This window comes from Globicephala melas, chromosome 3 (genome assembly GCF_963455315.2).
Source record: "Globicephala melas chromosome 3, mGloMel1.2, whole genome shotgun sequence".
NCBI lineage: Eukaryota > Metazoa > Chordata > Mammalia > Artiodactyla > Delphinidae > Globicephala > Globicephala melas.
Genome location: NC_083316.1, coordinates 35,527,087 through 35,541,533, shown reverse-complemented (window position 1 = coordinate 35,541,533; position 14,447 = coordinate 35,527,087). Strand labels below are relative to the sequence as shown.

Below are 14,447 nucleotides of genomic sequence, written 5' to 3'. Positions count from 1 at the left end.
GAGAAGCTCCTTGCTCCTGTCCCAGGAGCCCTGTGTTAAAAAGGTTAACACATACAAAAGACATTCAAATGTCTTTATTAGAATGGTTTATTTAATTCATGATGGAAGGACGTGTGAGAAAGGAAAGATGTGAAACTTCAAGATAAAATATTGAGGGAGAATTTTCATCTTTTAACCGTATGGTCTCATCTAAAAACCATGATGAATATAAAACAACCATTCTCAAAACATCCTGAAGAGCAAAAGAAAAATGTGAACATTTACATATGTTATTAAGGACATCTAGATTCATTCTTCTAAGATTTCTAAGAGAAAAAGATTGTAATCAGTAAATATAATGTTGACTGTGATGTCCCTGTTGTATTTCTTTTTGTGGTTTTTAGGAACAGAAATGGAATAACTCAAACAGTTTAAGCATAAAATAATTTATTGGGGGATAAAAAATAACTTGTGGGGCCTCCACCGGGCCCCGCACAGCGGCCGCAGTGGCCCTCGGCGTGCGCGTGGCGCCTGTGATAGCGGCGCCGCTCTGCTCACGACCCCGGCCCCGCGCCGGTGCCGACCTCCTTGGCGCGGCGGCGTCGCCCGGTAGGATGGACGGCGAGGCGGGGTCCGCGGCGGGGGTGGGCTCCGAGGGCCGCTGTGCGAGGACAGGCGCAAGGGCTGCGACTCGAGCGGCGAGGCTGTGGTTGGGCACGTGCTGCTGGAGGTTGCCGAGCCGGTGACCCTGCGCGCGCAGCGCCTGGAGGCCCAGGGCTGCGCCACCGCCGCCTGGGGCCGGAGCGCCGGCGCCGCGAACCCCGCCGCCGCCTCGGGGATGGAGAACCTGACAGTGCGCCTGAGCCTGCGCGAGCCCCCGGCCGGCGACGGCATCGTCTTACTACAGCCTGGAAAACATGAATTCCCATTCAGCTTTCAACGTCCATCGGAACTTTTGGTAACCTCATTCACCTGGAGATATGGAAGTGTTCAGTACTGTGTGAGAACGGTTTGGGAACGACCTGATCAGAAGGTTAAGCGGGAACTCCAGGTCGTCGGTCACATCGATGTCAACCCACCAGCATTACTAACCCCTGTATTGAAAACTCAACAGAAGATGGTTGGCTGTTGATTTTTCACTTCTGGTCCAGTCTCGCTGAGTGCCAAAACTGAAAGAAAGGGATACTGTAATGAAGAAGCTAAATCTATGCAGAAATAGGGAATTGTTCCACTCGTCTGATTGTTCCCAAAGCTGCCATTTTCCAGTCGCAGACGTATGTGGCCAACGTGCGCGGGAACCACATCGCCTCCGGGAGCACCGGCACCTGGAACGGGAAGACCCTCAAGATCTTCAGCACGGGACGCCGTGCTGCATCATCCGAGTGGATTACTCCTTAGCTGTGTATATTCACATTCCTGCTGCTAAAAAATTGATGCTTGAGCTGCCCTTTAGCTTTGTGTCCTGGCAAGAATCTATCATCTCAGAGTCTCAACTCTGAAACCAGGTAATCCTCTCTAATATGCTAAATTACTAGACATTTGTCAGCCTTGCCTGACGAGTAGAGAGTTTTTTTCCCCAGTGAATGGAAAAGACAAGGACTGGACCTGTCTCCCCAGGGGCCTGCCTCTCCTCCCATCCCCCTCCCTAAACACCATCACCAAACCCCTCCCAGCAAGATGCAGTTTTCTCCTTAATCTCGCGAGGCTCCGAGGCAATTTGCAAGGCAAATGAGTGTCTATCTCCACTTATCTGGGCTTGGGTTTCCGATCTCCCGTACTAGACAGACCCTATAAAAGGCACACTCAGCATGGGGCTGAATCATTCGGCCCTTTGCTTAGACCCGCTACGCGTCTGGCCTGGGAGGAGGCTGAAGCCATGGAACCGCACGCGTACTACACCTGGGAAGAGCTGTCCTGGAGGAGGGCGCATCCAGAGCCCCACATGCCACCGGGCCTCAACCGAGAACAGGCCTGGGCCTGGGCTCTGGATAACTTCCCTGCGCTGAGCCGCCCCTCCTGCCAAAGCCCCCAGTTCTGCGGGGACGCCCACTACTGTGCATGTGGGCTGCCGCGGCGCGCTTGCCCCGGACACGCAGACGGTCGCCAGGCGGAGAGCGGCCACAAATGCTGGCGAGACCCACAAGCCCAGGAGCCAACGACTAACCCGGGGTGGAACGACAGTCCCGTCAAGAAGAAGCCGAAGCCACACACCGCAGGGCACAATCGGGCCTGAACAGCCAGGAGATGCCCGCAGCAGCGGAGGCCGACAGACACGCGGCCAGATGGCCTCCAGGAGCCCAGGACGATCCCCATCCCCTACCCCGAAGCTGCGGAAACCCTGTGGAGGCTTGAAACCCTGTGGAGCTCGGCAAGGAAAGGAGTCGCATTCTTCTGTCCGGCCCACGGTGCCCCTTCAACCCATGCCCTGGCCTGGACTTCTCCCCTGGGCCCCGCCTTGCTCTGGGATGAGCCTGGAGGACTCTGTGGGGCAGACCACTCCTTAGTTGTCCCTCTTTTCCTGGATTACTGACAGCTCTCTCAATTAGAAAACTCTCTCCAGGGGATCCATACTGTCTTAAGGAGCTTTCTTGCAGTTGTACTCAGAATTGTCATGTTTCTTATGTTGATTCCAATTATGAGCAATGATTAAAACTTGCTTCCCTATTCTCTGCCTGTGGATTGATTTGGGTGGGTAGAGTCAGGCCTGGAAGCGGTATAGGGGCTTCTGTGGCTGAAAGGGGAGCTGGGACCAGGGCCAGGGCTCCTTAAGATCAAAGAAATGTAAAGTGAAACCGTGACATATAACTTTGACTACCACAGTGGTCTGTATTAATCTTTTCCATTTGTTCTAATATTGCTAAACTAGTAACTCCCCAAAGCAGCTTTTGAGAAATGAATTTGAAAGGGTCTTTGGAAAGCCAACGTGACAATATGCATTAAGCATTTCAATATGAATACCCTTGGGGACTTCCCTGGTGGTCCAGTGGTTAAGACTCCGAGCTCCCAACGCAGGGGGCCCCCAGGTTTGATCTCTGGTCAGGGAACTACATCCCGCATGCCATAACTAAGCCCACTCGCTGCAACTAGAGAAACCTGCACACACCAATCAAGAGCTTGCACACCAAAATGAAGACCCAGTGCAGCCTAAATAAATAAATAAATCTCAAATATATATATATGAATACTCTTGACCCAGAATTCCAGTTCTGCAAGCCAGAAATTGTGGTTAACAGGCGATTTTCCAATATAAGATTAAAAATAAATGATAGTCATAATTGCACAGTTCCAAACTATGCTGCTCTTAGAGGTAGAATGGAAGGCATGACTTTGAAAAGATACCCAGAGGCTGAATGTACCAGGCTGAGCCCTGGACAGGTTGTGCCTGTAGCAACTAAGGGTGGTTCTAAGCAAGTTGGAAGGGAAAGCACTAAGGCACAGCCACCCATTAGGCTGAGAGAGGGCAGGGTTTCCAGAGCCTTGCCTATGTAAACGCTCTGCTGCAGTTCCTTCCACAAGTGCCTACCTTGGGAATTTGCAACTGAGACTTAGAATTTGATCATAATATGTACGTCAAGCATGAAGATGCCTCCCAATTTCTTGTTACCTGTCACAAGTCTATGTGTAAAGGGATTTTCTCATGTCTCTTCCTGGATTGACATACAGCCACACAGTCCCCACTGCAGTCCACCTGGATATTCCCAGCTCCTCTATAAGAAAACTTTGCATCACTGCTGGTCTTCCCCTGGATGCCAGGACATGGTCACCAATAGCACACTGTTGTCTGGGCTCTGGTTCCAGAAAAAGGGTGCTCTGTTTCAGGATGCATTTCTTCTAGTGCCCATTCTTTAATCCCACCAAGTATCATCACACAAGGTTGAACAGCTGTACCAGTTTTTATCGAAGGATTGGGATAACTGAAGGAAATTACACAGCAGAAGGGAAAAATTTAAACTAAATATTGAATTTTTTTAAAGTTATCATTACTGAGAATACCTTATGACCTACTATAGAAAATGAACCTCTTTAGAATTCGTTTCCTTACAGGGCACGATAATGGTTCCAAGGAGAATCAGAATGTTTACTGACCCTGTGCACTAAACAGTGCCAACCAGGTTTCCCAGACTCTCCAGACCACAGTTCTCCCTTAAAAATTGTGGACCCGTGGCTGTCACCTAATTGTGCTGCTAGGGCTGAGAGATAGCACTGTGGTTTTCCTCTTAGGAGCCTACGTTTTGTTTCACTTCTTTCTCAAAAGCAAAAAGATTAGCAATAAGAAGACAATCCAGGGCTTCCCTGGTGGTGCAGTGGTTAAGAATCCTCCTGCCAATGCAGGGGACATGGGTTCGAGCCCTAGTCCGGGAAGATCCCACATGCTGCAGAGCACCTAAGCCCGTGCACCACAACTACTGAGCCTGCGCTCTAGAGCCCAGAGCCACAACTACTGAGCCAGCGTGCTGCAACTATTGACGCCCACACGCCTAGAGCCCATGCTCCGCAACCAGAGAAGCCACCGCAATGAGAAGCCCGCACACCACAACAAAGAGCAGCCCCCACTCGCCACAACTAGAGAAAGCCCGCGCGCAGCAATGAAGACCCAACACAGCTAAAAATAAATAAAATAAAATAAATTTATTTAAAAAAAATAAGAAGACAATCCATAGGCAAGACCTCCTCACCCCAAAACTGGAATCACAACCTGCAGGAAAAGGAACCCATTTTTTGAACTATATAGTTAGGATCCCTGAGAATATTTTCCCCACACTAAGACTGTCCCTGACTCTCTCACCAGAAGGCAATCCCTGCCTATACATGTCCTTGTTAACTCTTCTCACAGATCTATCTATATTCTTTCATGACACCCTTTTCCCTAACAATAGACCAAAACTTATTTTTGGTATAGGTGGAAAAAGAAATGGACTTATTTTATTCTAAAATCCATCTACTTTATTTCACATCCATTTCAATGATTATTTGTGGAATCTATAAAATACTCTTTCTGCCTTCCCTTCTTGAAATCACCTCATTCCTGTCTTGAGAAAATAGCTACCTGGTAGATATCTTGCTATTTCACATGCCCAATATTGAAGGATGAGTTTGCTCCGTGCTGGTCTATACGGTCAGTGGAACTTTCCTATTTTTGATGCTCAGAAAGGTTGTTTATGAGTGAAACTTTAAAAAAATAGGTGAGACATTGTACTTGACATACGCTTTTCTTCAAAAAATAAAAAGGAAAAAAAATAGAAGAGTTGGGGAAATTCTACAGATTAAAAGAAGTATTAAGACCTCCCAACTACATGTAATGGGTAGACTTTATCTGAAATCAGTTGTTCCCCCCTTTGTTGGTGACTGGTATTGGTCATCTGCAGTCTGACCGCATTGCTGGTTCTCACTGTAGTGGCTTCTTTCTGCTGCGTGTATAACACAGGCTAGCTGCTCCTAACCTCTGTGGGGAAAACCAAATGCCACTGGTGTTCAAACAACTTTCTGAGAAGGTTCTACACCACCAGGGCCTATTAGCACCATGTTGAGCCTTCAAAGGAAACAGTGTTGTTGTCCTTGCCTTAAACCCGGCCAAGCAGAGCTTTGTGTCTTGAATATCTTTATTAGATTCCCCCAAGTCAGTTACAGTCACTGCATGCTGGTCTAATGAACCCCTTCAACTCACCACTATTGGCTGCCTTGCCCAGAACTTCCAACTCTCTGCCTCTTGCATTGTCTATACTTTCATCTTCTTTAGTTCCTTATTTCTCATTTTTGGTTTTGATTCTGTTCCCTCTTTTCTCTGTTTCCTTATTTCTCTTTTTTTTTTTTACAGTTACTGCTTTAAAAAATTAATTAATTAATTAATTTTGGCTGCATTTGGTCTTCGTTGCTGTGTACGGGCTTTCTCTAGTTACGGCAAGCAGGGCCTACTCTTCGTTGTGATGCGTGGGCTTCTCATTGTAATGGCTTCTCTTGTTGCTGAGCACGGGCTCTAGGCGCACGGGCTTCAGTAGTTGTGGCATGTAGGCTCAGTAGCTGTGGCTCGTGGGCTCTAGAGCGTGGGCTCTGTAGTTGTGGTGCACCGGCTTAGTTGCTCCACGGCATGTGGGACCTTCCTGGACCAGGGCTCGAACACATGTCCCCTGCATCGGCAGGTGGATTCTTAACCACTGTATCACCATGGAAGTCCCCTTATTTCTCATTTTTATTGATACCATTTCTTTTTACCTCAGCTCATGGAAAACACAGGCTTTGCTGGGAGTCATCTTAAACGTTAGAGTTTTCCTTCCTGTCAGAGAATCAACTTCCATAAGGAAAAAGTTTTAGCTGTGTCCTCATGGTCTCTTAACTGCGACTTTGCTCTCCCCTTAAAATTCCGCTCTGCCAAAGCAGGAGCCAGTTCTACAGCTCTGTGCAGCACCATCACAGCAGCTTGCCCATGGCAGGTTGTCAAAACATGCTTGTTAAAAACTCTGAATTTAACTGACTTTGTTACATTGAAGATGAAATACTGATCAAGGAAGTCTAGGCTTAGAGGCACTGACATGTTTGCAAACAGAACGTCTGAAACAGCTCAGGAAGGATGTAAGGGAATACGATTTCACTATAGATCTGACACAAGAAGGAAAAAACAATCCATTCAGATTAAACACACACAAAAAGACAACATTTTGAGTTTGTTATTCATTGATGTTATGTTTAATATCCATGATCATGTCACTAAGAATGACAATGAAAATAATAATAATTGTAATTCAACAACTTATTTTCTGCCTGGGAATATCTAATTACATGACCTTTGTTATTGAATTTAATCATAAAAGTTACCTTGTAAAATGTTAAATTTTAGCTACCATCCAGGCAAAAACATGAGGATAAGAGAGGTTAGGTAACTAGCTGAGTCATATAGAAATAATAGACAGAACTTGTACCCAAACAGTCTGCATCTAGATCTCTAGACTTTGAGCCCTCCCCTCCTACATGTTGGCTGGAAGTCTGAAGCAATTTTAACTTAGAATTGAAGATCAGAGTGTCAGTCTGACCAGCAGTGTGATTTCATGCAAAGATGACCAACTTCTCATTCTGATCATCTGGGTAAAATCTGATGGTACTTTCCAAGCAGAAGGGCTCTGAGAATCAATGGACATACAGTTAACTAAAAGTGTCGGGCACATAGGATACTTTTCATAAAGGAGTAACCTTCCAAAGAGCTCGTCTTGGCAGAGTCGCTGTACCTGTAATTCTTTAAAAAAAAAAAAACAAAAAACCAAACAACAACAAAAATTTAATTCTATCAAATCAACAAAATCGATTCAACTTCGAATAACTCCATCCAAGATGATTGGATTTTCCCCTAATCTCCTCAGGGCCCGCCTTCTGAAGCAATTTGAAACCTGAGAAAAACGACACCACCCATCCTAATATCCTCTGGTTGGACAGCTAAAAAGTTGGACGGGAAGGTATAAATTCGCAGGGAAGGGATCCCTGAAAACTTCTCCTCCTCTCAGGGGCTGAAGCGATGGAGCCGAACTTCCCCCGCTGCATGCGCGAGGCCTGGGATTCCGCAGAGGAGTCCCAGGAACCAGAGATGCTGCAAATCTTGAGCTTAGCGGACCCTGAGGAATGGCAGCTCCCTTTCTATCCTACGCTGGGCCAGCTCTCTGGGGACGACGAGGACTTCAATGGGGAACAACTTTCTACCGCCTGCGGGCGTCTGCACCCACACTGCCCGAAACACCGACCCCGAGCGCAGAGCACCTGCAGGCTGAGCGCTGGGCCGCCCGCCCCGGACAAGACGCCCACGACCCGCCAGGAGCCACAATCGTCCTCAGGAGGTGGGGCCGCCGCCCACCCGCAAAGCTTCCCTGGGCGGGTCTTGCGGCATCGGGAACCCAACATCTGGAACCCGCGACCTCTGACCGCGGGGACCCTTCCGGAGCATCGCCCTCCTCCTGGCCTGGAGAGACACCACCGGACGTCCCAAGGCTGGTGCCCGCGGACCTACACGCAGTGGCCGGGAAGACCCTAGGCTGCCTCTCCCGCCGCCTTTGGACCCAGGAGCCCTCATCTCCGCTGAGACCCTTCATTGGATGTTCCCTTGCGACAGATGTTATTACAATAACACCTCTCCGTTTAGCAATCATGGAAGAATTCGTCTTCAGAGACATTTGTGAAATTTTCTTTCGCTTACTTAATAAATTATACCAAATTCCAACGCCTTTCTCTCTCTTACTTTGGCTTTTGGGGAAGGACCCGACGCAGGGGCGGGGTGGCCGGTGCCACTTCTCACCAGGGACCCTCAGTCCCCTGATTTGCTGGACGGGGGGAGGCCGGTGGGGTCTCTTGGGCACACCGGGCGGCCAGGGGTCCAGCATAGGCGTTGCCAAACTGGGTCACACGTGCTGGGCTCCGAGACATCCAGCAAAGAGCGGCCAGCAGCCCTGAGAACTCCACTTTGCCCGACGAACGCTCCTGCGCCCTCGCCCTGACCCTGGCCCTTCCAGTCCATCTGTGGGGCCGTCCAGTCACCTTCACGTTGCTCCACAGCCCCCAGCGCCTGTCGCCGCTCCAAACGCATCTAGAAGCATTGGCCTCGGGTAGCGCAGAGCCTCCGTCTCCCTCAGGCACTCTCCTGGGCGTGTCCCTTCTTCCTGCTCTCCCCAAAGCCGACTTCCAGCCCCCACCTCAGAGTTGACCTACAGCCAGAACGCTGGGGCCCCCGGACAGGAGAAAACTAGGGATTGTCTTTTGCGGCGGGGCGTTTCTGCGGCCAGATTCTCGAGCGGTTAGGCTCGCGTCACTTCCTAACTCCAACCTGGCGACTTCCCAAGGCGCCTGACTTCTCATTACCATTCGGAGTTGAACTAGAGTGTCCACCCAGTCCGGGGTTTGAAACGGGACCTGAGAGAGCAATGGCAGGCAAAGTGTAAGTGCTTAATAAATGTTAATACAATTATACTGAGAATTTCTCAACTGCTGTGATTTCTCTGGGGGCAAAATCCTTCACTGGGATTAATCTCACAGGAGTCTGAATGTGGGGACTCCCTGCCGCGCGAGCAGTTTCCTGGAAACCCTTCACCTCATCGCTCTGGTTTCTGGCATCCCACCCAATCTCACCCTTTCTCTCCTTTCCCTGACAGGATTCCATGGGCCACCTGTGCAGCCTGGATGCTGTGGCTCAACCAGTATGTAACCCTGGCCGGTCCCCAGGGAATGCAAAAATTATCCTTTTCACCCATCTGTTAGACCACAGGGTGATACTTTACTTTTTTAGACCCAAACGGAACTTTTCCATTGAGGCCTGAGCATGGGAAACATACAGCTCATAACAAGAGGATGCGATGACATGGGTGTGTGTTGTAGACACTGCTATGTCTTTATTAATGCACTTTAATTTCCTACTTTGTCTTTTATTTCTTAAAGAGTGTATATGAGAAATGAAATCAGTGAGAACTGGAAATAAAGAAATCACTTTTAAGTTTCATCCTCCCTTCTTCAGTAGTCATTTCAAATACTTAATCTCTTAAGCAAATAAATGAAATAGCCCTTGAATTCATGGAAAGACACAATTGTCTATAAGCCCACTTGTCAGGAATCACTAGCAGTATTTGGAGTACAGTTCTACAGTTCCTTTAGCGATTCTAAAATCCAAAATTTTATGCAACCTACAATTTGGTGTGTAAATTTTGGTACAAAACTCATTTGACAGCAAAATATGGCATAGACTGATGTGAGGCCGTAGTGTACTCTATCCAAAGTAGCATGAGTATTCATAGGAATGACTGATTACTGGGACTGTCCTAGACCATGCAGACAGGTACACTCTACCAGGCAAGCTCTTATTGTCACTTTATAATTCCTTACATTTTAAATTATAACACACATCTAGACCCCAGTATTTTAATAAATGTATTAGAGTATCTTTAATATTAAATAATGTATTAGCAATATCTAAAAATACAATATAGGTTGTTTTTGGTTGTAAAGTTGACTAGTAATGCTGAATACTGTAGAAGTGCCCTTTGCTGGTAGGAAGCTGGAGTCATTGCAGTATTTGATCATCCGTAACATTGTCAAAGAAAATTCTGTTCTGGAATAGATTGCTTCTGCCATTGCCTGTAACTATTTCTAGTAATGGGGTTTGCATGCTCCATTTTTTCTTTTCTTTTTACTTAAAAATTTTTTTTAAATTGACTTGTATTAGTCACCTCTACCCCTGCCCTTTGTACTTCCCAACAGCTAAAACAATGACTCACAGTATAAAGAGAATTTTTTTAAGCTGTTAGGTTTTATTATCAAAAAAGATTGTTTTTTCTTAAAGAAATGTTTTTGTGTAATTTTTAAGTAAGGGAAAGGAATTTTCACAAATGTACACAATGTCAAAATTTCTTACATGATTGCTAATTCATGCAATTCAATATGGGGCATGTGGAGAGCAAGGTACCTATATGTAGCTATTTCCTCAAGTCTAGAAATGGATAATTTCAAGAAGGGAAGGCAGGCAGGGGACACAAAAGCACGAATAAACTAATGGGACTACATCAAACTAAAAGGTTTCTGCACAGCAAAAGAAACTATCATCAAATTGAGAAGGCAACCTACTGAATGAGGGAAGATATATCTAATCACATATTTGACAAGGGGTTAATACCCAAAATATACAGAGAACTCTTACATCCTCTTAAGGTTTTAACTCAAGTTATACAACTCAATTTATATGATTTAAACTCCAAAGAAAGCAAACAACCTCCTTGAATAATGGGCAGAGGACCTCAACAGACATTTTTCCAAAGAAGACACACAGATGGCCAACAGACCCATGAAAGATGCTCAGCATCACTAATTATCAGGGACATGCACATCAAAACCACAATGAGATATCATCTCCCACCTGTCAGAATGGCTATTCTCCAGAAGACAGTAAATGACAAGTGTTGGAGAGAATGTGGAGAAAAGGGAACACTCATATACTGTTGGTGGGAATCTAAGTTGGTGCAACTACTATGGAAAACAGTAAGGAGATTCCTCAGAATCTAAAAATAGAAATACCATAGGATCCAGCTTTCCACTCCTGGGTATACGTCCAGAAAAAACGAAAGCATGAGTTCAAAAAGATACATGCACCTATTTATAATATCCAATACATGGAAGCAACCCAAGTGCCTAAAAAAGGATGACTGAATTAAGATGTGGTAAGTATATACAGTGGAATATTGCTCAACCATAAAAAGAATGAAATTTTGCCATTTGCAGCAACATGGATGGACCTAGAGAATATTATGCTTAGTGAAATAAGCCAGACAGAGAAAGACAAATAGTGCATGATATCACTTATATGTGGCATCTAAAAATAATACAAATGAATGTGTATGCAAAACAGAAACAGACTCACAGATATAGAAAACAAACTTGTGGTTACCAGAGGGGAGAGGGAAGAGTGAGGGACAAATTAGGGGTATGGGATTAACATATACAAACTACTATGTATAAAATAGATAAGCAATGAGGATAGCACAACAAGGATTACAGCCATTATCTTATAATAACCTATAATGGAATATAATCTGCAAATATACTGAATCACTATGTTGTATACCTGAAACTAACATAATATTGTAAATCAACTGTACTTCAATTTAAAAGAAGATGTGGTATATATACACAATGGAATACTACTCAGTCATAAAAAGAATGAAATCCTGCCATCTGCAACAACATGTGGACCTTGGGGGTATTACCTTAAGTGAAATAAATCAAAAGATAAAAGACAAAAACTATATGATTTCACTTATATGTGGAATCTAAAGAAACCCCAAACCAACCCCCCCCCAAAAAAAACTGAAACAAAAAAACTGAACAAACAAAACAAGAGAACAGATTGGTATTTACCATAGGGATGGGGGTTGGGGGCTGGTTGGAATGGGTGATGGGGGTCAAGTGTATGGTAATGGACGGTAACTAGATTTTGAGGATGATCACTTTGTAATGAACACATGTGTTCATAATGCTGTACACCTGAAACTTCTATACCAATTTTACCTCAATAAAAAAGAAGGAAAGGCAAAAAGAATATTTTATAGATTTCATAAGTGATCACTGATATTGATGTGAAATAAATGTAGATGGATTTTAGAATAAAATAAGCTTCCTTTCTTTATCCACTATTCCTACCTACAGGATATATCCAAAGTCATATACCTAATGAATGCCTACACAATCTATTCAATTTACTTTTCTTCAGGAAGGAAAGATAAAAATAATATACATTTCCTGGAAGATTTGGGGGAAATAATGTGGCTTCAAAAGAGTCCCTGTCCAGCAACAAATCCAGAGAAATGAGCCTGCACCCTGCACTGCAATATCCAATCTAGACAAAGAACAGATAAATACTATTTATTCTAGTAAATAGAGAGCCTTATTTAGAAACTAGAATGGAAACTCCTGAAACCAGAAATTTCAAGCGTCTCTGTAAGTGGACTCTAGGTGTCTAGATGGTGGATCCTGAGAGCAGGAGCAGCTTCGAATGGCAAGTGATTATTGGGGGAACTTCAGAAGTGGTCCCAGGAAGCTGACTGCAGCTTTGCTGTGCTAAGTAGCAGAGATATGTCTGTTCAGGTGTGAACAGTGAATGGATGTTTGCATTGTAGAGAAAGGAAGGTGCCTGGATGGCTGTAACACACAGAGGAGTGAGGTTTCCCAATGGGGAGGCTGATTCCCTAGACAAACACCTACTGAGCAGCCCTCCAGCTGACATCTCTCTCCCTCCAAACTGTGCAAATCATGGCATTAGTTCCTTTCAACTTCCCTAGACAGAAGCTGCTCACTAAGAGGGGAGATGATGTATTAGGGGATCTTCAATTTACACACTCCAGATTACACTGTTATACTATTTAAATCAAATTTTACTGTTCTCTAGTGTCTTGGAAAAGCTTCTTGAATAATCACAATATTTTTCTCTTCCACTTTATTTTGTATCTACCCTGGAAAATACAGTGTCATAACAGAGAAACTAAATAAACTAAATATGGGGTCATATAATCTGAGAGAGTGAAGAAGAAATTGTGAACACACCTTCAAATACCATCAGTTAGGTCTTCCCTATCAATTCCTTGGCTACATCTATGGTCAATCTGATAACTGATTAGGTCAATATCATATATTTGAGTAGTCAAAGTCAGCAATTAAACTATTCGATCAAATCTAACACAAAATTTAAATCTTTCATCATAATTACCTATTAAGTATGATTGGATGCTAGCAGAGACAGAAGACTCTGAGATTGCTGTGGTACAGATATATCTCACTAGGGCCACAGAAAGCCAGTATCTGCCTTCCCTCCATCAATGACCTTATTAATCTTTTTCTAGGCTGAGCCTGTGAATTGGATGTTCTCTCTCGATGATGAGATTTTCCTTCCTCTAGATTTTCCATCACACTACTGAGATCTAAGTTGAAAGGACATGCTCATATCTCTAATTATGCTATTTTGACTCTTCAAGGTAAGTATAGTACCCTCCCAGTTACCTTCTTTCAATTAACTTAGAAAACATTCTTTATAGCACTTATACTAAAAGAGTTCTGTTTGCTTATTTATTGGCATGTTTACTGTCTGTCCCTCCCATGAAACTCAGACACTTTAGGACTTCCCTGGTGGCGCAGTGGTTAAGAATCCGCCTGCCATTGCAGGGGACACGGGTTCGAGCCCTGGTCCGGGAAGATCCCACATGCCGCGGAGCAACCAAGCCTGTGTGCCACAACTACTGAGCCTACGTGCCTAGAGCCTGTGCTCCGCAACAAGAGAAGCCACCGCAATGAGAAGCCCACGCACCGCAATGAAGAGTAGCCCCTGCTCACCGCGACTAGAGAAAGCCCACGCGCAGCAACGAAGACCCAATGCAGCCAGAAATAAATAAAAAATTAAATTAAAAAAAAAAGAAAGTTAGACACTTTATGGCAGGTCCCATGTCTGCTGGTTGATGGCTTTAGCTCCAGGATCATGTATACATGTAGTATAATATTGGTGCTTAGTAAGGCTTTGGGAATGAAAAAGGAATGAATATAGAAAAAAATATTCTCCAGCCACAGGCTGAACAGAGGAAGATCAGATATCACTGAAAAGGAGAAAAATAACTCTTGGGAGGATTTATTTGTTTGTGTTTCCTTGCTGCTTCTCAGAAATGCTGGTAAACATGCTGTGAGCATCAAATGCTGGGATGACCCAACCAATCAGATCTGACCAAAGCCACATTCAGCTCGGTTTTATTGGATGTCATTCAGAAGAGTATATTAATTTGCTTCTTCTCGGGGGTCTGGTATCCTGAAGCAATGTGCACTGAAGGTTAACACCAACGTCTGTGTTTCGGCATCTTAATTCTGATGTCTTAGATCTCCTAGGCTAGAGGACATCTGCTTCCTGCTTCTCTCTCTTGGCCCAGTCATGCTGTTTCACGGTGTAAGAGAGTGAAGGTTTGGAACTTCATCTGTCT

The 14,447-nt window shown here is 44.9% G+C and overlaps 1 protein-coding gene and 1 pseudogene across 1 annotated transcript; both read left to right on the top strand.

The window, feature by feature from the left end:
• The first annotated feature begins 593 nt into the window (after positions 1-593).
• On the top strand, positions 594-1,478 carry LOC115866447 (arrestin domain-containing protein 4 pseudogene; annotated as a pseudogene).
• A 6,002-nt stretch (positions 1,479-7,480) lies between these two features.
• LOC115866448 (annexin-2 receptor) lies at positions 7,481-7,990 on the top strand. The gene has a single exon (XM_030881950.1). It carries the CDS (start codon positions 7,481-7,483, stop codon positions 7,988-7,990), a length of 510 nt encoding a protein of 169 aa, XP_030737810.1.
• Positions 7,991-14,447: the final 6,457 nt, after the last annotated feature.